The sequence below is a fragment of the Chiloscyllium plagiosum genome, unplaced genomic scaffold (assembly GCF_037043375.1).
Source record: "Chiloscyllium plagiosum isolate Xiang-an unplaced genomic scaffold, Cpla_swu_hap1 HiC_scaffold_15, whole genome shotgun sequence".
NCBI lineage: Eukaryota > Metazoa > Chordata > Chondrichthyes > Orectolobiformes > Hemiscylliidae > Chiloscyllium > Chiloscyllium plagiosum.
In genome coordinates, this window is record NW_028270153.1 from 26,651,000 (window position 1) to 26,675,141 (window position 24,142).

At 40.5% G+C, this 24,142-nt stretch overlaps 2 protein-coding genes and 1 long non-coding RNA gene across 9 annotated transcripts in view; 2 read left to right on the plus strand and 1 right to left on the minus strand.

Moving 5' to 3' along the window:
• Positions 1-6,617, plus strand: part of l3mbtl1 (L3MBTL histone methyl-lysine binding protein 1) — a 93,926-nt gene extending 87,309 nt beyond the window's left edge. For all 4 annotated transcript variants that reach the window (XM_043710564.2, XM_087994832.1, XM_043710565.2 and 1 more), the window contains one exon: positions 100-6,617. In XM_043710564.2, the coding sequence (XP_043566499.2) occupies positions 100-234 (135 nt within the window). In that variant the 3' untranslated portion in view covers positions 235-6,617. The remainder of the gene's footprint in view (positions 1-99) is intronic.
• Positions 1-24,142, minus strand: part of LOC148147635 (uncharacterized) — a 311,747-nt gene that overhangs the window by 12,417 nt on the left and 275,188 nt on the right. The window contains exon 1 of one of the 3 annotated variants that reach the window (XR_015759552.1): positions 11,043-11,538. The exons of 1 other annotated variant lie outside the window; for it this stretch is intronic. This is a non-coding gene — a long non-coding RNA (uncharacterized LOC148147635). One more of the 3 variants, XR_015759554.1, reaches the window with a different exon arrangement.
• The window catches only part of arhgap40 (Rho GTPase activating protein 40), a 132,361-nt gene continuing 119,850 nt past the window's right edge, over positions 11,632-24,142 (plus strand). For both annotated transcript variants that reach the window (XM_043710572.2, XM_043710571.2), the window contains exon 1: positions 11,632-11,934. The gene's annotated coding sequence lies outside the window, so the exon portion shown is untranslated. The remainder of the gene's footprint in view (positions 11,935-24,142) is intronic.

Sequence of the window (24,142 nt, forward strand, 5' to 3'; positions counted from 1 at the left end):
ATTCTTCAGAATATTTCTTAGAAATAAGTTGTGCGATATGACATTTTCATTTCTGTACTTTCAACTGTGTTGATGGCCTCTTACATTTTTATTTTGCAGTCAATTGATGGGGAGGCTTTTCTTCTTCTAACACAAGTGGATATAGTGAAGATCATGAGCATTAAACTTGGTCCAGCATTGAAGATTTATAACTCGATTCTTATGTTCAAAAGTGCAGATGATACTTCAACATGACATTCCTCTGAATTTAAATGTAATGTTAACATTTAACAACAAGAAATTTCACCAGTTTCTTTTACATTGGTAAATTTGTGCAAAATGGGCAAGAATATTGAGAAAATCAAATTACATTGTAGTTGTCAGTATGTATGTGGAATTCCAAACATTGCTTGATTTACCTCGAGGTCTGTGATAGAATATTTGGATTATATTTCTATTTATGAAACCCAGTGATCTGTTATGTGGAAATATATTGGATTTTATTGTGATGATTGGCATTTGTAATGTAATGAAACAATGATTACTTTTTTAATAAAAGTTATGGAAATACTACCGTACAGATACATACATACATTTAAATTATATTTGGATGCATTTAAATAATGTTAAGTTTTGCATCATTGAACAAGTTATGGATAAATTTAATGACGAGTGACTAATATAAGGAAAATGTTATGTATTTTGTAGTGCATATGTTTAAAAGGCAGAGCCTTAAATGAGGAATGCAGCTTTTCCAATATTTATGAGTTTAAATTTGGTATTCCACTAAGAGTATTTTACCATATTTAGACAAAGTGAAAAGTTGAATAAAACTGCAGTTATGTGATGTTACCACATCTCCTTATATGTGAAATTTGTATACTATAATATTATGGAACTGTAACCTTGTATATTTACTTGCTAGCTTGAGGGAACAAAGACATGTCGGATGAATTTAGCAAGTATATATCTAATATTACTGCAGCAGTTACCTCTAAACAATATTTTAGTTTCTGTGGTGATCAACTTTGATTTCCATACTAAGCCGAGTGCATATATTTTTACTGGAGCCATTTGGAATACCATTTTATCATTTTAAAAAAATACACTGAACACGTTTGGGCTGCTGTACTGATTCATCTTACTTGCTGGAAAGACTATCTAAATGAGTTAAGAGTAATGAATAAATGATCTTGCTGAGACAGCTTGCTTTGATAATTACATCTTAAGATATCACTTTGGAATGTAATTTTTTTTCACAAGTTAAAATAGCAAAGGATATTAAAGAAAAATGTGAGTAATGCTTTATTTAAAAATCAGATACAAAATTATAAAGGATTACTGTTGATCTAGTTAATATTGTAGTGAAATCATGAATAAACCCTTTATAAATATGTTCACAATTTATGCTACATTCAGGGTAGAGAGGAAAGCTTCCTTCTTGGTTTCTATGTTTGTATTCCTTTTTTGTGCTCCCACTAAATCATTTTCCTGCTTTCAATTCATGCTGTACATCAGCACACCAACCATAGTGTTCAAATTAATTTATATTTAAAAAGTATAATTATCATGCCATGATTTGTTACACAGTCTTTGTGGAAAATTGTGACACTTGTATGATTTAATAATTTGGAATATAATTTTTTTCAGAAATATGAATTTACATATTTATATTTGCAAAGATGTCAAAAATCTCTTCGTGTATCTGTAAGAAATGATAATTTTTAAAAATGCAAAGGAATTTAAAATAGTTAATTGTGTATATCTATATTATGTGTTGAGATTCCTGCTCATGTTGTATATGTTGTTGGTTTATTTTCGTTTTGTGGACTGTGCAATGCCATATTTGCCATTTCAACCACCATTAGTAATATTTGACTTTAATGTTACTGCTTGTGCCTGTTTGTGTTATGTATAAAACTTATTTGAATTCAAATCTTCCTGCAGTATAATTGTTGAGATATAGCAGGTGTGAATGGTTACTTAGGCTAGTTGGCCATTTAACAAATCTTGGTCAACTATTGACAGTCGTGCACATGAAATGAACATCTGTGATTAAAATTTGTAGTATTTATTGTGCTAAGGTCCATTTTTAGGGGAGATAGTTAGCTAGATCGAATTAGTAATCATTGGCTGCACATCTAAATTATAAAAGGATACAATACCTATATTATGAAAGTGCTGCATTTAGATGTGCATTATTTTAATAATGCTTTTAAGAAAACAAGGTATTTACTGAGATTTTCTCCAGTACTGTTCTTGTGTTATCGATTGGGATGCAATAATTATTGGTCAAGAAACAATTGAAATCAGATGAACAAAAACTTTGTCAGATCTATTAGGATATTCAATAGGAATTCTTAAAGCCTACACTTTAAATCACTTCAGATAAATTTCTTCCAGTGTTTAGACACCAACCTTTGGACTGGTTGACTCCAGAGTGGCACGGTGACTCAATGGTTAGCACTGCTGCCTTACAGCGCCAGGGACCCGGGTTCGATTCCCACCTGAGGCGGCTGTCTGTGTGGAGTTTGCACATTCTGCCTGTATCAGCGTGGGTTTCCTCTGGGTTCTCAGGTTTCCTTCCACAATCCAAAGATGTGCAGGTCAGGTGAATTGGCCATGCTAAATTGCCCATAGTGCGAGGGGCATTAGTCAGGGGTAAATGTAGGGTAGGGTCAGGGAATGAGTCTGGGTAGGCTACTCTTCGTAGGGTCGGTATGGACTTGTTGGGCTGAAGGGCCTGTTTCAATACTGTAGGAAATCTAATGAAAGTGGAAGTATAGACTGGGTGTAGGACCTGCCTCCATTTGCAGGTACTGTGTGTAGACCCATTTTAGAAATGAATAATACCACAAAACAGCCCTTCAGTTCTCATTTCATAGCCTCATCCTGCCTACACATTCTCTGCAATCCCATTCATAGTAACCCATGCCAACTCATACATGCAATGCCACCCAATGCCCAGCTACCCATTTCTATGCTATCCCTCATACCCCCTTTGTTACTCTATGCTCCTCTATCCTTCTCTGTAGCCTCAATGCTAGCGAATGCCCTATAACCAATCCATATGTTGCCTCACACCCTTCTATCAATCTATGGTATTCAGCCAAACCTAAAACCTTTTGTAGCCCCTATGCCAATTCATGCCACAATCGACTACAATTTCATCTGCTTTATTAGTATTCACCATGTGCAGACATCTGGGGAAACCCACCATTGTGAGTTAAATTAAAGTATATTGCAGATTTTATATTGAGGAAAATACCCATTCATTAAAAAACATTTATTGCACAAACATATTTTTAGCTCAGTAAAACCTTATAAATACAAACTATTCATTCAAGTTCAACAGTATTGGGATTCAGAGTCAAATATCAAAAAGTCCAAATCTACTTGTAGCTGTCAAAGTGTGAAATACAAAGTACCCCACTGTGATAATAGCTTCTTGTGAACTCAATCATGATGCACTAACCTCAGAGTGAAAATCCTAAACTACTATCATGATAGACTGAAATGGAAAGCAATTCTTCTCTTCAATAACTAACCAGTCTTTTAAATATCTTGATGGTATTTTCAGGTTCCTTTGGCAACTGTGACTTTTCTTAGGACCAGCCATTCTGCCCTTCTGGTCTGCTCCACCATTTGATAGAATGTTGGCTGATCTTGTTGTGGTTTCAACTCCACTTTTACTGTTTGCCCCCCTCCCAATATCCCTTGACTATCACAATTAACATAATTCATTTCTGAATAACATGAGTGAACCAGCCTCAGTTGCTTTCTAGAGAAGAAAATTCCATGATTCTTTAAGAGGATAAAATTATCTTCATCTCTAGCTTAAAAGGGAACTTCTTACTGTTAAACTGTCCCTTAGTTCTTGTCTCCCCACAAGAAGAAACGTTAACCCTATCCAGCACCCTCAGGATTTAATATGCTTCAATAAGATCACCTCTTATTATTCAAACTCCAATAGGTATAGACCCAACTTGTTCAATCTTACTTTATAGGCTTCCATCTCAGCATCATTGTTGGCTCTTATGTCAGTGAGCAGATCTATTTCACTGCATTTGATTGAAGCAAAATACTCAACTCTAATTCTGGCTAAACTAAGGGAACTTAAAAGTAATAAGTCGAACCATAGGCTTTAATTGCTTAGCATTTTGGTTCAATGATTCAATCTTATTTTCTGATCACATATTTGAGTTTTAATCAAGACATTTATTTTGTTCTGGATCAATATTGTATCATAAGATCTGGAGTTGTTATACTGCCTTGTTTCTACACATTGAATAGTTTAAGAACTACTTTAAAATTTTAGAATATTACACATATCAAAGCAATGTCACTTTTTTCCTTTGCACTATTTTCAAATTGACAGTGCATTTTGGCAAGTTCAGCATTGGTGGCTAAGATGTGCTCTCAAAAGAGAAGTAAAACAACAAAGCAATATTGCAGAGCAAATTATGGTTGTTTCATACAAATTAAAATTTAAGGAAGTTTTAAAATGTAAAAGATAATGTAAATATTAATAATGTAATTTTAATGTTATTTCCTCAGTCTGATTGCATTAAGACTCAGTATATCAAAATAAAAAAAATCCAGAATCAAAGATTTATCACCTCATTAATAATGATAAAAAGCAAAGTTATTTTTGTTTTTGATTGAAAAAAAATTGATCTGTTTATTTATCATTCATACTGTTCAGGTAGTCTATGTTAAAGTGTACATAAAGACTGTGAACTGTAATTATTACTCTTAGAATAATAGATTAAACCCCATGAAATGAAACCAGGTGATGTAACAGCGATGCTATCTTAAGGCAAGTCATTCCTAGGTGTGAATGTGCTTAACTAAATATGAACTAACTGGAACAGAATTTGATTGCGAATACTTCTTATGTTCCAGTTATGTTAAATTATATTCTTCGCCTTTTGTATTGCTCTGAGAGGATGTTACCTCGTAATTATTGTTTCAGAGATTAACATAAGCACAATGTTGCTTCAATCAGTTGACTAGTTTCTGAGTAGTTCAAACAGCTGAATCTCACATTTCAAAGAATATATTTTATTAACAGAATTTGTAGGATATACACAATTCTCACACTCTATTGGCAATCTTTTGTGCTGCAGATGATTTTTCCTTGCTCAGAATGTTTTCTTTTAATTCAGTATGTGACAGCTAGAGATGGCTCACTGAGGTTAGATTGCAGGTTATATTTATAATAGATCTTTAATGTCAATTTTTTTGGTTCATTCTGAGGGTTTCAACTGCTTGGGTAGGTGCTATCATGGGAGGGTCTCAGAGTATTTGTGGCTTTTCCACTTGAGCTTTTGCGACAACTCCCTCAGGATTAATATATTCCTCAGCACATATTCATAGAGTCATAGAGATATACAGCACGGAAACAGATCGTTCGGTCCAACCCGTCCATGCCGACCAGATATCCCAACCCAATCTAGTCCCACCTGCCAGCACCCGGCCCTCATTCCTTCAGACCCTTCTTATTCATATACCCATCCAGATGCCTTTTAAATGTTGCAATTATACCAGCCTCCACCACTTCCTCTGGCAGCTCATTCCATACACGTACTACCCTCTGCGGGAAAAGGTTGTCCCCTAAATCTGTTTTATAACTCTCCGCTCTCACCCTAAACCTATGCCCTCTAGTTCTGGACTACCCCACCCAATGGAAGAGACTTTGTCTATTTATCCTATCCATGCCCCATGTGAATTTATAAACCTCTGTAAGGTCACCCCTCAGCCTCCGACGCTCCAGGGAAAACAGCCCTAACCTATTCAACCTCTCCCTATCGTTCAAATCCTCCAACTCTAGCAACATTCTTGTAAATCTTTTCTGAACCCTTTCAAGTTTCACAACATCTTTGCGATAGGAAGGAGATCAGAATTGCACGCAATATTCAAACAATGGCCTAACCAAAGTCCTGTATAGCCACAACATGACCTCCCAACTCCTGGACCTTAAATGTTCCAGTCTACAACACTCACTCAAGGATAACTCTTTACACTGATTGAATATAAATAATCATTTATCCAGTTAAATAGACTACCATTGCAACTCCTCCTCTTGTCTAACAACTGCCAACATTTTTATGCGTGTAAATGGGATCTATTTCAAGACAATTTGGATGCAAGAGTACAGACTTGGTGATTAATTATTGAAAGCAGTCCAGCCATAATGACTGATTGAATAATATACCTTAGCCAGTATGTGACAAAGACCATTAAGGTTTGAGCTCATTCTCCCATGTCCTTGCCCCAAACCCCATGTTAGGGCTCAATCGCTCTTGGACTCATGCTGTGGATCTGGCCAGATTCATGCAGCTTCAATGTTGTCTTTCCAACTCAGTAATGTTTCTTTTTGGTCTTGGTTGACTTGGTGCTTCCCCCGAAGACCTCTGGTAGGAGACTGCGGCCCCGTGTATCTCCATTGCCAGTCCATCTCAGCTTGTGGCATTGGAAGATGGACCAGGGTCCTGTCAGTCAATGTCCAGAGTCAGAGGAGGTGTGAGACCTGTGCAGTGTGACTGTCTCCAGCTTGTAGTGGCAGAAAAGGAGCATATTGCCTGAATCCTGGGGATGATGTTGGACAGTGGCGATTGGAGGAGTAGAGAGGATAAAGTCTGCAGAGACGGAAAGATGAACTTCTGAAGCTGTTCAGCCTCAATAATATAAATTTATTATTAATTTATACTTTTTAAAACCATTTTTACAATTTATTCTGTAGTCCAACATGGTGCCAGAACATGGTGACATTGCACACTATTAAATAAATCTAAATATGTGCTGCTACCACAAACAAACCAACGTCAGCTATTAGCGGTCCCCATTAGCAGCTTTTGATTCTCCCAGGTGACCTTTACTCATTCCTTTGTCTGGCCAACAGTTTTTCTCTCTCAGCTCCATTTCCATCTTTCATTTACTTCTTCCCCCTTCCTCTACCCTGTCATTTGTGTATGGAGCAACCAATTTCTAGCTATAATCAGTAGTAAGCATCACTAGACATGAAATCATAACTCTGCTTCTTTTTACATAACCTGCTAGACCTGCTTTGTTTTTCCAGCAGTTTCTGTTTTTGTTATTGATATTTATTTCTTTGACTATAGAATTCAGAAATTACAAAATTAAGTTCAACTTGTATAGGACTCTCGCTAGGTTATACTTGGAATACTGTGCACAGTTCTGGACTCCAAGCTATAAAAATGATACTGAAGCACTGAAGATAGTGCAATTTCTTTCTTTTTCAGGAATACGCCCTGAAATTGAAAGGGTACGAATATTGGAATTTAATATACATGTGGTTGGTTGGCCTACAGTAACAGGGATATTCATGGCCACTGGTATTGTGTGCCCTTTTGTTTCACTGGGGAGCTTGTTTTGAACCCGGATGCTGCAGATATTAGCAATGGCCTGTCATGACAGCCTTTGTGTTGTGGGGCACTGGTGCTGATGTGTTTGGTGAACCATTTCTCTGCCTGTAACCCTAATATGGAGCAAGTCTTTGAACTGAAACTTTGTGTCCATTCCCTCCCAAGAGAAGGCTGCAAGTGCTACTGGCATAAATGATGCTACTCCTCTTGTTCCTCATCAGACATGCACGTTAGAGTTTATTGCGACCATGATAGAGATTGATAGCTTTTAAAAAAAATTAATTTCCAGTAACCAACTTAAAACAATAGCATGACAAGATTTAAAGTTTTAAGACTTCTACTGTATCACCCAAGACAAAACTCAACATAGACTAAAAATTAATAAGTAGGTAACTAATGCACTAAAGTTTAATTACAGAAAGGGTGATCTTTATTAATGATCTAGCACACTTGAAAATACCAAACTGCAATTACACTTTGCAGCAAACTTTCTACACAATTGTAGTCTTTGCATGAAATGCTCAAACGTTACTCAGCTTTCAACTGGTCACTTCTCCCCATTTCACTGTGTCATATGTCCAGCATTTATTAAAAATGTTTCCCTTGGTCTTCAGAGAATTTCCAAATGCTGTTTTTTTTTGCTTTCCAGCTTGAATAAGTATTTAGCAATAGAAAAAATTCTTTATTTGTAAACTTAAGGGATCTGGTTAATTAGTTTCTGACATTGCATGTATACATTCAAATGTGGAGGCCTGTTAGCTCAGTTGGCTGAATGGCTGGTTTGCAATACAAAGCATGTTATAGACAATAGGTGCAGGAGTAGGCCATTCTGCCCTTTGAGCCTGCACCACCATTCAATATGATCATGGCTGATCATCCTTAATCAGTATCCTGTTCCTGACTTATCTCCATAACCCTTGATTCCACTATCCTTGAGAACTCCAACTCTTTCTTAAATGAATCCAGAGACTGGGCCTCCACTGCCATCTGGGGCAGAGTATTCCACACAGCCACCACTCTCTGCTTGAAGAAGTTTCTCCTCATCTCTGTCCTAAATGGTCTACCCTGTATTTTTAAGCTGTTTCCTCTGGTTCAGCACTCACCCATCAGCGGAAACATGCTTCCTGCCTCCAGAGTGTCCAATCCTTTAATAATCTTATATGTCTCAATCAGATCCCCTCTCAGTCTTCTAAACTCAAGGGTATACAAGCCCAGCCACTCCAGTCTTTCAGCGTAAAGTAGTCCCGCCATTCCAGGAATTGACCTCGTGAACCTACGCTGCACTCCCTCAATAGCCAGAATGTCTTTCCTCAAATTTGGAGACCAGAACTGCACACAATACTCCGGGTGTGGTCTCACCAGGGCCCTGTACAGCTGCAGAATAACCTCTTTGCTTCTATACTCAATCCCTCTTATTATGAAGGCCAGCATGCTATTAGCCTTCTTCACTACCTGCTGTACCTGCATGCTTATCTTCATTGACTGGTGTACAAGAACACCCAGATCTCTTTGTACTGCCCCTTTACCTAAATTGATTCCATTGAGGTAGTAATCTGCCTTCCTGTTCTTGCCACCAAAGTGGATAACCATACATTTATCCACATTAAACTGCATCTGCCATGCATCTGACCACTCACCTAACCTGTCCAGGTCACCCTGTAATCTCCTAACATCCTGCTCACATTTCACCCTGCCACCCAGTTTAGTATCATCAGCAAATTTGCTAATGTTATTACTAATACCATCTTCTATATCATTAATATATATTGTAAAAAGCTGCGGTCCCAGCACTGATCTCTGCGGTACTCCACTGGTCACTGCCTGCCATTCTGACATGGAGCCGTTTATCACTACTCTTTGTTTCCTGTCAGCCAACCAACTTTCAATCCAAGTTAGTACTTTGTCCCCTATACCATGCGCCCTAATTTTGCTCACTAACCTCCTATGTGGGACTTTATCAAAAGCTTTCTGAAAGTCCAGGTACACTACATCTACTAGATCTCCCTCGTCCATCTTCAGAGTTACATCCTCAAAAAATTCCAGAAGATTAGTCAAGCATGATTTCCCCTTCATGCTGACTCTGACCTATCCTGTTACTACTATCCAGATGTGTTGTAATTTCATCCTTTATAATAGACTCCAGCATCTTTCCCACCACTGAGGTCAGCCTAACTGGTCTATAATTTCCTGCTTTCTCTCTCCCACCTTTCTTAAAAAGTGGTACAACATTAGCCACCCTCCAATCCGCAGGAACTGATCCCGAATCTATCGAACTCTTGAAAATAATCATCAACGCATCCACGATTTCTCGAGCCACCTCCTTCAGTACCCTGGGATGTAGACCATCATGCCCTGGGGACTTCTCAACCTTCAGACCTAACAGTCTCTCCAACACCAATTCCTGGCAAATATAAATTCCCTTAAGTTCAGGTCCTTCAGCCACTGTTACCTCAGGGAGATTGCTTGTGTCTTCCCCAGTGAACACAGATCTGAAGTACCAATTCAATTCTTCTGCCATTTCTTTGTTCCCCGTAATATATTCCCCTGTTTCGGTCTTCAAGGGCCCAATTTTAGTCTTAACCATTTTTTTGCCTTTCACATACCTAAAAAAGCTTTTACTATCCTCCTTTATATTTTTGGCCAGTTTACCTTGGTACCTCATTTTTTCTCAATTCCCATTGCCAGCTCAGGTTACCATGAAGTCTCAGCCTCACCCCTTGCCTGACATGTGGTGACCCTCAGGTTAAACCACCATCACTCAACTCTCTCTAATGACAGTGTAGGATTATGGTGACTTAATACAAATAATTGGCAACATGTGTGTTTTAAACCCAAAGTCTGTATCGCTAATGTCAGTGAGGCAAAGTAAGCAATCAGTCAATCCTTCCTAGCTTGTTTATAATAGGTGTCAAATACTGACAGACATATTGTAACTTATAAAGTCTTGGATATTAGCCAAATAACCAATTAATATGTTTCTAATAGACAATCTTTTAAAATCAGGTTGTTACATCCTATATTGAAGTGGTAGACAATGAACTCAAATTTTGGATCATCAATTTTTGAATCAGAGGCAAGGCTCCTACCAACAGAGTGGCACTAAATCTTCATCTTCATATTTTACTTATTAATGGTAAGCTTTGTTTCTCTCTCGATCAGATAATACTTGAAGAGCAGAATGTACCAAAGAGACCTTTAGATTTAATGAAACTGCCTATGTCTTTAAGTGAGGCTATCTGAAGCAACTCATAAGTCACAGGATTGACAGGTTGAATGTTATTCACTATGTCACACAAGTGTGCACTTAATTTCACAGAACTACAATGTGTATATAATTCATGATTTTACATAGCATGATAGAAAGTGGAACTCACAAATTATGTGTTAGCAATTTTGGTTGAGTAAACACTTTCCGTTGCCTGCTGATTCAGTTCTGTATACAAGGAACCGTATGGTCTGTTCCACTGTTCAATGAGATCATGCTTAGTCTTCCACCTCAATAGTACTTTCCTGCCATATACCCATATCACTTGATTTCCTTCGCGTCTGGAAGTTGATCAATCTCTCTCTTGAAGCAACTTAGCACTTTAACTTCGTTAATTGTTAATTCAGGAACCTATCGGCCAACGCTGAAAAGACCCCAGGTTAGTGGCAAGAGATGAACCTGGCACGAACCTGTCCAGCCAACCAGGGGCTGGGTAAACTCAGCAGGTCTGTCGGTGTCTGTGGAGATGAACCTTGCTGAGTTTTCCCATCTATTTCTAGTTGCTTCTGATTGCCAGCATCCACTGTTCTTTGTTTTGATTTTGGTTTTTTTTTGGACAGATTTACGTCTGTCAGCTTCAAAGGTCAAACAAATAAATCTTGACAAAACGAAATCGACCGTTCATGTTTCCTCAAGTCACCTGTTCATTCTCTTTTTCTGGGGGGTTGGAAATTAATTGGAATTACTTAAAATAGTAGGCCAAACTCCAAAAATGAGGGAAAATACGGAAAGGAAGAAATTGGTGCAACCCCCTCAGTAAGTTTGGGAGACAGCGGACGGGGGATTTCACAACCTGTTGAGGTTTCCAAAAATAGCTCCCGGATATTGTAATGTACACACATTAATGAACATGCACACTGAGTGGTGCAAGGCAACAGGAGAAGAATTGCCTGGAGCCCATTCAAAGCGGCTTCGGGTTGCAGCTGACGTCAGGCTTTCTGAGTGTGTGAAGCTCCTGGGCGCTTTGCACTGGAGCAAAGCGAGGGAACAGCGAACTTCCAGAGCCACCCTCCCCCCGGCATTGGCAAGCTGGCTGTGCTTTATAGATGAGCGTTGTATGGACTCCGGGGGAGAAGTTGTTGTCCTCCCCCTTCTGTTGCTCTATCTGTGCGCCCGGGGAAGGGAGAAAGAGCCTTGAACTTCTTGCTGCAGCAACAGCTGCTTCGCTCGATCTGGTGTCTCCTCGCAGCTGGAGCTGTTGCCATAGAGAAGCTTGTTTGATTCACCATTCGCCCTGTCAGCGCTGAAGTGTCGGGAGACTAATTACTGTGGGGACCCACTGGCTGTCTCTGAGGAAACTGGGTAAGCATGAGCAACTGAGTTTCTGCGTTTTCACTTCTGCTCTGCTGGTAATCGCAACTGGGGAACGAGAAAGCTGCAGCCCGCAGGAGTCAGCTCCACTATCAGGCTCCCATTAGTTCCCTGTTTGTTGATTATTTGGGAGTATGTATGTAAATAGCACACACCTTTTACCATGTGACAAACGACTTGGCACGAAGGCAACTTTTGGATGGCCGAAGGTGAAAGAGAGTCTGTTGTATAGCGATAGTAAAATGTACGGTACATAAGAATTCGCTTTCCACAAATTATCGATTCAGGCCCTATGATAGCAAGTGCCAACGGTGTTACACCTGATATCAATCCGACAAACTCGAGGGCCGAAGGGCCTCTTCTGTATTGTATGATTCTATGCCCTGTCCACAATAAAGTGGGTCAAATGAGCCAGTTACCTGCCCAACAGTCTACTCTTAATCATTAGCGGAGTGACAAAGGGGGGCCCATTGACAGTGCCATCAAGCAGCACTTAGGACCCCGTTCACTGATGCTGACTTTCCAGCAAGATACCTCAGCTTCTTGCAGACATAAACAAAAGAGCTGGACTCAAGGGGTGAGGTGAGAATTACTTGCTTTAACATTCTGCAGCATTTGCTTCACTGTGGCATCAAGGAGCTCCAAAGAAACTGAAGTCAGTGGCAATCAGGGGGAACACTCTCCACTGGTTGGAGTTGTACCAGCAAGACCATACCAAACTAAGAAAATGCAACCCATGTGGACCTTCAACTCCGCTCTGTTTCTACGCAAGCACAGATAAAAAATTCCCATGAAGATCTTGTTCCAAAACATCGTATACCATTTGTTGTACCTTTGAAAGACAGGGGGGCAATGAATTTTGTTTTTGACAGATGGCTGATGTTCACAACATGAGATGACATTAATTGATGATAATTGTTCATTTAAAATAGTCACCTTCCAAAATCCATGTTATAAAACAGATTATTTGTTACAATGTTAATCATATGTTTACCTTTATGTCCTTTGTTTATTATTTTGCATTGTCGAACTATTTTATATTTTAATACCACTGCAGCACCATTAACTTTTGTTGAGTCAGTGATTACTTTTCAGAATTAATGTAAGTGATTATTCCTGTATCATTAAAAGAACAATAACTAGTTTCAACTTGATCTGTACTCATAGTAGCAGAAATTGGCAGACAATGAGTGGATAATTGTGAGTGAAAATTGAGGTTCCACCCTCGATGATATAATCACATCACTTGGCTCCATAATTCTAGCTAACCTGACTGCTGCCAAACTTTCCAATTGTATTGATGCCTGTAGCTCTTGCCGTCACCTTTGTTTCTTTTAGAAGTTGATTTTCTGGCTGTGATTTTAAAAAAAAATCACTCATGGGGTGTGGTTGTCTCTGCCTGCGCCAACACTTTATTGCCTGTCTTTAGCTGCCATTGAGAAGATTGCTTTCTAGAATATTTTTCATCGGTATTCACACTGGAAAAAGACAATGTTGTCGAGGAGACTACTGAGATACAGGCTACGAGACTAGATGGGATGAGGTTCACAAGGAGGAGGTGTTAGCAATTCTGGAAAGTGTGAAATGTCCCCTGATCCAGATGGGATTTATCCTAGGATTCTTTGGAAAGCCAGAGAGGAGATTGCTGAGCCTTTGGCTTTGATCTTTATGTCATCATTGTTTTCAGGAATAGTGCCAGAAGACTGGAGGATAGCAACTGTTGTTCCCTTGTTCAAGAAGGGAAGTAGAGACAACCCTGGTAATTATAGACCAGTGAGCCTTACCTCAGTTGTGGATGAAGTGTTGGAAAAGTTTATAAGACATAGAATTTACAATCGTCTCGAATGGAGTAAGTTGATTCGGGATTGTCAACACGGTTTTGTGAAGGGTAGGTCATGTCTCACAAACCTTATTGAGTTCTTTGACCAGGTGACCAAACAGGTGGATGAGGGTAAAGCAGCTGATGTGGTGTAAATGGATTTCAGGAAGGCATTTGATAAGGTTCCCCACAATAGGCTATTGCACAAAACATGAAGGCATGGGATTCAGCAGTTTGGATCAGAATTTGGCTAGCTGGAAGAAGACAGAGTGGTGGTTGATGGGAAATATTCATTCTGGAATTCAGTTACTAGTGGTGTACCACAAGGATCTGTTTTGGATCCACTACTGTTTGTCATTTTTATAAAGGACCTGGATGTGGGTGTAGAAAGATGGGTTGGTAAATTTGCAGATGACACTAAAGTCAGGAGAGTTGTGGATAGTGCAGAAGGATGTTGTAGGTTACAGAGGGGTATAGATGAGTGCACAGCTGGGCTAAGAGGTAGCAAATGGAGTTTAATGCAGAAAAGTGTGAAGTGATTCACTTTGGAAGAAGCAACAAGAATGCAGAGTACTGGGCTAATGGTAAGATTCTTGGTAGTGTAGATTAGATTACTTACAGTGTGGAAACAGGTCTTTCAGCCCAACAAGTCCACACTGACCCTCCGAAGAGTAACCCACCCAGACCCATTCCCCCTGACTAATGCACTTAACACTATGGGCAATTTAGCATGGCCAATTCACCTGACCTGCACATCTTTGGACTGTGGGAGGAAACCGGAGCACCTGGAGGAAACCCACACAGACACGGGGGAATGAGCAAACTCCACACAGACAGTCACCTGAGGTGCGAATTGAACCTGAGTCCCTGGCGCTGTGAGGCAGCAGTGCTAACCACTGAGCCACCGTGCCACCGATGAGCTGGGAGAGTTCTGTGTCCACACACATAAATCCCTGAAAGTTGCCACCCAGGTTGATAAGATTGTTAAGAAGGCATACAGTATGTTAGCTTTTATTGGGGGAGGGATTGAGTTTCAGAACCATGAGGACATGCTGCAGCTGTAAAAAAACTCTGTTGTGGCCGCACTTGGAGTATTGTACGTAGTTCTGGTCACTGCATGATAGGGAAGATGTGGAAACTTTGGAAAGGGTTCAGAGGAGATTTACTAGGATATTGCCTGGTATGGAGGGAAAGTCTTACAAGGATAGGCTGAGAGACTTGAGGCTATTTTCATTGGAGAGAAGAAGGTTGAGAGGTGATTTAATTGAGACATATAAGATAATCAGAGGGTTAGATAAGGTGGACAGTGAGAGCCTTTTTCCATGGATGGTGATGGCTAGCATGAGGGGACATATCTTTAAATTGAGGGGTGATAGAGATAGGACGGATATCAGAGGTAGTTCTTTACTCAGAAAGTAGTAGGGGTGTGGAACATATTGCCTGAAACAGTAGTAGACTTTCCAACTTTCTGGGCATTTAAATGGTCATTGGATAAACATTTGACTAAAATGGAATAATGTAGGTTAGATGGGCTTCAGATTGGTTTCACAGTCAATGCAACATCAAAGCCCGAAGGGCCTTTATTGCGCTATAATGTTCTATGTTCTAATAGTTGCAGTCCATGGGCTGTAGGTACACCCATATTGCAGTCAGGGAAAGAATTCCAGATTTTGATCTCACGATGCTGAGAATGTAATATATTTCCAAGTCAGGATTGTGTTTGGTCCAGAGGGGAACTTGCAGGTAATGATGTTCCCATGCATCTGCTGCCCTTGTTATTCTCAATGGAATTAGACTTGAGATTGGAAGATGCTGTCTGACGACCTTTGGTAAAATTTTGTACTGCATTTTGTAGATAGTACACACTGCTACTATTGAGCATATGTGGATGTGGTGCCAATCAAGTGGCTTCTTTGTCCTGGGCATTGTCAAGACTTTTGAGTGTTGTTGGAGCTGCACACTCCCAGGTAAGTGGGGAGTATTCCTTCATACTCCTGACTTGGGCCTTTCGATGGTGGACAGGCTTTGGGGTTTAAGAGGCACAGTATTCCTAGCAGCTGACTTCTCTTGGAGCTATTGTATTTATGTGTCTGGTCCAGTTATGTTTCTGATCAATGGTAACCCCCAGAGTCAAAAGTGGGGTATTTAATAATGGTAATGCCATTGAACGTCAAGAGGTGGTCATTAGATTGTCTTTTATTAGAGATGGTATTTGTTTGGCATGAATGTTACTTGCCAAGTTTCATCCCAAACCCAGATATCGTCCACATCTAGTTACATTTGGATATAGTCTGGTTCAGAACCTGAAGAGTCATGAATAGAATCTTCGAGTCAAAGAGACATACGGCATGGAAACAGACCCTTCGGTCCAACTTGCCCATGCCGACCAGATATCCTAACTTAATCTAGTCCCATTTTCCAGCACTGTGCCCATATCCCTCTAAACCCTTCCTATTCATAGACCCATCCAGATACCTTTTAAATGTTGTAATTGTACCAGCCTCCACTGCTTCCTCTGGTAGCTCATTCCATGCACGCACCACCCTCTGTGTGAAAAGGTTGCCCCTTAGAACACTTTTAAATTTTTCCCCTCTCATCCAAAACGTATGCGCTCTAGTTCTGGACTCACCAAGCCCGGGGCAAAGACCTTGTCTATTCACCCTGCCCAGGTCCCTCATGATTTTATAAACCTCTATAAGGTCAGCTTGTTCAGCCTCTTCAACCCTGACAACATCCTTGTACATCTTTTATGAACCCTTTCACGTTTGACAACATCACTCCAATAGGAAGGAGCCCAGAATTGCACGCAATATTCCAAAAGTGGTCCAGCCAATGTCCTGTACAGCTATAACATTACCTCCCAACTCCTGTACTTGGTGCTCTGCCCAATATAGGAAAGCATATCAAATGCCTTCTTCACTATCCTATCTACCTGCAACTCCATTTTCAAGGAACTATGAACCTGGACTCCAAGGTCTCTTTGTGGCACCACTCCCCAGGACCTTACCATTAAGTGTATAAGTCCTGCTCTGATTTGCCTTTCCAAAATGCAGCACCTCACATTTATCTAAATTAAACTCCATCTGCTACTTCTCAGCCCATTGGCCCATGTGATCAAGAATCCGTTGTACTTTGAGGTAACCTTCTTCACTGTCCACTACACCTCCAATTTTGGTGTCATCTCCAAATTTACTAACTATACCTCCTATGTTCACATTCAAATCATTTATATAAATGACGAAAAGCAGTGGACTCAGCACTGATCCTTGTGGCACACCACTGGTCATAGGCCTCCAGTCTGAAAATCAATCCTTCACCATTGCCCTCTGTATTCTACCTTCAAGCCAGTTCTGTATCCAAATGGCTAGTTCTCCCTGTATTCCGTAAAATCTAACAGTCTACCACGAGGAACCTTGTCGAATGCCTTACTTAAATCCATACAGATCACATCTACTGCTTTGGCCTCATCAATCCTCTTTGTTACTTCTTCAAAAAACTCAATCAAGTTTGTGAGACATGATCTCCCATGTTCAAAGCCATGTTGACTATCCCTAATCAGTCCTTGCCTTACCAAATACATGTAAATCCTGTCCCTCAGGATTCCCTCTAACAACTTGCTCACCACTGTTGTGGACTAGGCCAGACCACTCAAAACATTCTTAAGCAGGCAGCCCAGACCATAACTTTGCAATTTGTTTTGGTAAGTATACTACTCAGATTAAGTTAGTGAGGTTAACTACCAGGTTTAAAACAGACAAATAAAATTATTCACAAAATTACACAATGAAACACGAAGAACAGAATAATGAACCCCTACAGAGCACAATCTATCCAAACTGGACTTAAGTATGCTGTTCTGAATATATGCAACAATCCCAATAAGCAAGCCTTCTTTAAACCACAGTACAAAAAAGGGTCAAATGCTTAGGTTGAAGTTAGAAGGGCAGAAGAGAGAGTTTCCACATAGCTCATTATTGAACTCCCAACCACTTCTGGACTGAACTAAACTGCTCAGTTGGAGAGCTGACCACTTCCCTTTCATTCTACAGGTTATATCTAAAGCATGACCACTTTGGTCTGAAGTCTCATCTGTTTACATATAAACAAAAGGCCTCTCAAAATCCTTTTCATCTCTGTACCAAAGCAGACTGATCAGAGCCCGGCCTGGTTTATTACCCTGCAGAAAAAAACCAATGAGAGAGTATCCTTGAGCCAAGGAATAGCTTTGTGAAAAAAAAGGACTAGCTTTGTGACACCACGGACATCAGGCTCATCAGTTTATAGTTCCTTGGATTTTCCTTGCTATCTTTCTTAAACAGTGGCACCACGTTAGCCAACCTCCAGTCTTCCGGCACCTCACCTGTGACTATTGATGATACAAATAGCTCAGCAAGGGCCCCAATAATCACTTCCTTAGCTTCCCCACAGAGTTCTAGGGTACACCTGATCAGCTCCGGGGATTTTATCCAGTTTTATGCATTTGAAGACATCTAACACCTCTTCCTCTGTAATATAGACATTTTTCAAGATGTCATCATCTATTTCCCCACATTCTGTATCTTCCATATCCTTCTCCACAGTAAATACTGATGCAAAATACTCGTTTAGTATCTCCTCCATCTCCTAGGGTTCCATACACAGGCCTCTTGCTGATATTTGAGGGGCCCTTTTCTGTCCCTAGTTACCCTTTTGTCCTCAATATATTTGTAAAATCCCTTTGGATTCTCCTTATCCCTATTTGCCAAAGCTATCTTATGTCTGCTTTCTGCCCTCCTGATTTCCCTTTTAAATATGCTCCTACTGCCTTTATATTCTTCTAAGGATTCTCTCGATCTCTCCTGTCTATACCTGACACATGCTTCCTTCTTTATCTTAACCAAAACCTCAATTTCTCTCATCATCCAGCATTCCCTACAATTACCAGCCTTGCCTTACACTCTGAGAGAGATATACTATCTTTGGACTCTTGTTATATCATTTCTGAACACTTCCCATTTTCCAACCGTCCCTTTACCTGTGAACATCTTCCCCAATCAGCTTTTGAAAATTCTTGCCTAATACCGTCAAAATTAGCCTTCCTCCTATTTAGAAATTCAACTTTTAGGTCGGGTCTATCCTTTTGCATCACTATTTTAAATAGAATTATGGTTGCTGACCCCAAAGTGCTCCCCCACTGACACCTCAGTCACCTGCCCTGCCTTATTTCCCAAGAGTAGTTCAAGTTTTGCAGCTTCTCTAGCAGTACATCAACATACTGAATCAGAAAATGTTCTTGTACACACTGAACCAATTCCTCTCCATCTAAACCCTGATCACTATGACAGTCCCAGTCAGTGTTTGGAAAGTTAAAATTCCCTACCATAATCACTGTATTATTCTTACAGATAACTGAGATTTCTTTAAAAGATTGTTTTTTAATTTCCCACTGATTATGTGGGGGGGGGGGGGGGGGGGTCTATAATTCAATCCCAATAAAGTGATCATCCATTTCATATTTCTCAGTTCCACCCAAATAACTTCGCTGGATGCATTCTCAGGAATATCCTCCCTAAGTACAGCCAGAATGTTATCCCTTATCAAAAATGCTGTCCTTCTCCTCTCTTGCCTTCTTTCTATACTTCTGATAGCATTTGTATCCTGGAACATTAAGCTGCCAGTCCTGTCCATCCCTGGGCCATGCCTCTGTAATTGCTATGATATCCCAGTCCAATGTTCCAAACCATGCCCTGAGTTCACCGGCCTTTCTTGTTAGGCCACTTGCGTTGAAATAAATGCAGTTTAATTTATCTTTCCTCTCTTGTTTTCTGCTTTGTGTCTGCCTGCCATGATTGTTTGACTCGCTCCTTTTCCCAATGGCACCAGTCTCAGATTGATCTGTTTTCTCACTATTTCCCTGGGTCCCTCCCCTATACATTACTAGTTTAAATCCTCCTGAGCAGCTCTAGCAAAACTTCCTGCCCGTTTATTAGCTCCCTTCTAACTGAGATGCAATCCATCCTTCTTGTACAGATCACTTCTACTCCAGAAGAGATTCCAATTATCCAAAAATGTGAATCCATCTCCCATGCACCAGCTCCATCCACCATCCACCAGCCATGCATTCATCTGCTCTATCCTCCTATTCCTACCTTCACTAGTCTTAGCACCAGGAGCAATCCAGATATTTCTACCTTTGAGGACTTCCTTTTTAAATTCCCATCTAACTTTCTATATTCTCCCTTCAGAATCTCATCCGTTGCCCTTCCTATGTCGTTAGTTCCAATGTGTACAAAGACCTCCTACTGGTCCTTCTCCCCTTTGAGAATACGCTGCTCCCTCTCTGAGATCTCCTTGATCCTGGCACCAGGGAGGCAACACACCATTCTGATTTTTCGATGCCGGCCACAGAATTATCTGTCCGTGCCTCTGACTAGAGGGTCCACTATCACAATCGATCATTTGGGACCCCTCATACCCCTCACTACATTAGAGCCACTCTCAGTAGCAGAACTTGGCTGTTTGTGCTACATTCCCATGAGAGTGCATCAACCCTTACATTTTCCAAAACAGTATACTTGTTTGAGATGGAGATAGCCATAAGAGACTCCTGCACTACCTGCCTACCCCTGTTTCCTTTCCTGGAGTTAACCCATCTACCTGACTGTATCTGCGGTTTTTCTCCCTTCCTATAACTGCCTTCCATCAAATCCCATAGCACCTGTAAGTTCCTTATTTCCTCTAATTGCTGCTCCAACTGATAGGATTCGCAACCAAAGACACTTCCTGCAGATATAATCATCAGTAACATGAAAACTCTCCCTAAACTCCCACATCTGACAGGAAGAGCACATCACTTTACTAAAGGCCATTTTTGTTCCTTCACAATCTACAGACCCGGAAAATAGCACTGTCATTTTCTCTAAAAAAAACACTGCTCCTTGCTGATTTCATACTTATGGCTTATATTTTAAAAATGTAATCAAGAGGCAGATCTCAATAAAGCATATAATCAAGAAAGAACCCACTCTCCTCACTATTGTAGATTTACAACAAGTTTACACTTAAAAACTATGCATTTATCCGTTCCTGTGCAGTGAGCCCTCTCACACAAGTTTCTCCAAGGTCAGCTGTGAATTTTGCTGTTTGTTCATTTTTAGTGCTGAAGATTACACAATCATGAACAAATATCCCCACTTTAGCTCTTACGATGGCGGGAAGGCCATTGATGAAGTAACTGGAGATATTTCAGCTGAGGACATAATGCTGAGGAGTTCCAGCAGAGATGTCCTGGAGCTGAGATGACTGACTTTAACAATCATAGCCATCTTACTGTGTGCCAGATATGATACCCAGCAGTGGAGAGTTTGCTCCAATGTCCATTAACTCAATTTTTGTTGGGGTCCTTGATATCAAGGGAGGATACCCTCAATTTTCCTCTGAAATTGAGCTCTTCTGTCTGTTTGAACAAAGGCTATAATGAGGTCAAGAACTGAGTGGCCCTGGCAGAACCCAAACTGGACATCATTGAGTAGGTTATTGGAGAAAAGGTGCTGCTTGATGACACCTTTACATTTTAATGATGCTCAAGAATAGATTGATGAAGCAGTAATTGGTCAAGTTGGACTTTTATGCTATTATTTTCATGTACAGAACATACCTGGGCAATTTTCCACATACCTGGATACATGCCAGTGTTGTAGATGGACTGGAAGAGCTTGGCTAGCAATGCAGCAAGTTTTTGAGCACAAGACTTCAGTACTGTTGTGGGAATGTCATCAGAGTCCATAGCTTTTGTGGTATCCAGTGCCTCCAATCATTTCTTGATATCACATTGGAGCAAACCAAATTGGCCGAAGACTGGCATTGTGGTTCTGGGGCCCTCTGAAGGAGGCCAACATGGATCCTCCACTGATACTTCTGGCTGAGTATTGTGAATGCTTCAACCTTTTTGCACTTATGTGATGGGCTCCCCCATCCTTGAGAATGAGGATATTTGTGAAGTCTTCTCTTCCAGTGAGTTGTTTCATTATCCACTATCATTCATGACTGGATGTAACCGGAGTGCAGAGTTTCGACCTGATCCATCGATTGTTGGATAGCTTGGTTCTGTCTACCACTTGCTGCTTATGCTATACAGAATGGAAGTAATCCTGTTTTCTAGCTTTACACCTCATTTTTTTAGGTATGCCCGATACTGCTCCTGGTTTGCCCTGCTTCCACTCTCTATTGAACCAGGGTTTATCCCCTGGCATAATGGTAATGATAGAGTGGGAGATTGTGCTAGAGTATGATTCTGCTGCTGCTGATGGCCCACAGCATCTTATGTATGCCTATCTTGAGTTGCTAGATCTGTTTGAAGTCTGTCCCATTTACCATGGTGATAGTGCCACATAACACAATGTAAAATATTCTCAATGCAAAGGAGGGACTTCATCTCAACAAGGACTGAGCGGTGGCCACTCTTATCAATACTGTCATGGACAGATAAAACTGCAGTCAGTAATTTGGTAAGGATGAGGTCAAGTATGTTTTACCCTCTCGTTGGTTCCCTCACCACCCGTTGGTGACTCAGTCTAGCAGCTATGTGCTTGCAGACCCAATCAGCTCAAATAGTAGTGCTGCTTCAGAGCCACTCTTGGTGGTGGACATAGAGTAAATTTTGTGCCATAGATTAACTTGATTAGTAGGGGTGCTGCCAAGCTATTCTTGGTGATGGACTTTGAAATCCTCCACCCAGAATATGTTCTGTGTCCTTGCCACCCTTAGTGCTTCTTCCAACATGGTTCCATGAGACTTCATGATGTCCAGAGTCAATGTTGAGTACTCCCAGGGGAACAGCTTATGGATTGTATACCACTGTGCTGCCATCTCTGCTCAGCGTTCTGATGGTGGGAAAGGACATCTTTATGGTAAATGAGGTACCTGGAACATTTTCTGTAACATATGATTCAGTTTGTATGACTATGCCGGGCTGTTGCTTGACTCATCTGTGTGACAGTCCTTCCAATAATGGCAGTGGCTTTCACATGTTTGTAAGGAGGACTTTGTCGGTTCAACAGGGCTGTTTTAGCTGCTGTCATTTCCAGTACCCGAGTTGATGCCAAATCTCTGTTTACTATACTTCCTGCAATTGATATAACTGAGTGGCTTGCTCAATTGTTATTGTGTAATTGAGCATGGGGGAGGTACAGAGCTATGAACAAGTATCATACGTATCAGCTGACTTCTACATTCACAATGTCACGTTTCCATAGCCTGAACTCCAGTACATGCTTTGGTGGCTCCTATCCTAAATTTATTAAAACCAGCAATATTTATGATAAATAATTCAGATAGTTTCCTGATGAGAGCATGATGAAGTATAAGCATCTGTTCACATCTTTTGCCACTGTGCACTGGTGGTGGTGGAAGGAGTGGATGCTTGTAGATGTGGTGCCAATCAAATGGGCTGCATTGTCCTGGATGGCGTTGAGCTTCTTGAGTGTTGTCGGAGTCATCCAGACAAGTGGGGAGTTTTCCATCACTGTGTTATATTATGCTTGTCGATGGTGGGCAAGGTTTCGAGCTTCTGACCTGCACTTGTAGCCACTGTATTTGTATGCAAGTCTAGTTCAGTTTCTAGTCAATTGCAACCCCGGAATATCGATAGTGGGCGATTTGGAGATGGCATTGTCATTGAAAATGCACCTTAATAGACTTTAAGAGACAAGTGTGAAGAACAAGCATTATGCTATCACTTACATATACACTTATATATTTATTTGTTTAATGTCTTTATTAATTTGTTTGGGATGGAGGTGTCACCGTCACTGTCAAGGAAAACATTTATTACAAATCACTAATTGCCCTCGAGAAGGTGGTGATAAGCCTCCTTCTTCAGCTGCTGCATACCCTCTGGTATAAGTATCTCTAAAGTGGATAGGGAGTTTCAGGGGTTTAACTCAGCAACGATGAAGAAATGCCAGTATAAATTAAGATGGTGTGAGGCTTGGGGGGAAACCTTGAATTTGTTGGTTCCTATATGTCTGCTGCCTTTTTCTTCTTGCTGGCAGAAATTGTAGGCTTGGGAGATGCTGTCTAAGAAGCTTTGGTATCTTTCTGCTATTCTTTTGATGGTAAACTGTGTAACCACATTGCCCTGGCAGTGGAGTGAATAAAGGTGCAATGTTGTGGTTGTTTTATCCTGAGTTATGTTGAGTGTTTTTGAGTGTTATTGGAGCTGTAGCTATTCAGGCATATGGAGAGCATTTCTTCAAACTTCTGACTTGTGCCTTGCAGCAAATATTAGGTAATACCCAGTGTTAGCGTGGATGAAATGATATCAGTCTGAGCCCAGAGTGCGGTTCAACAATCGGTAACGTTTATTACTGCAGTAACGCCGGCGGAGATCAACCGAGGTCC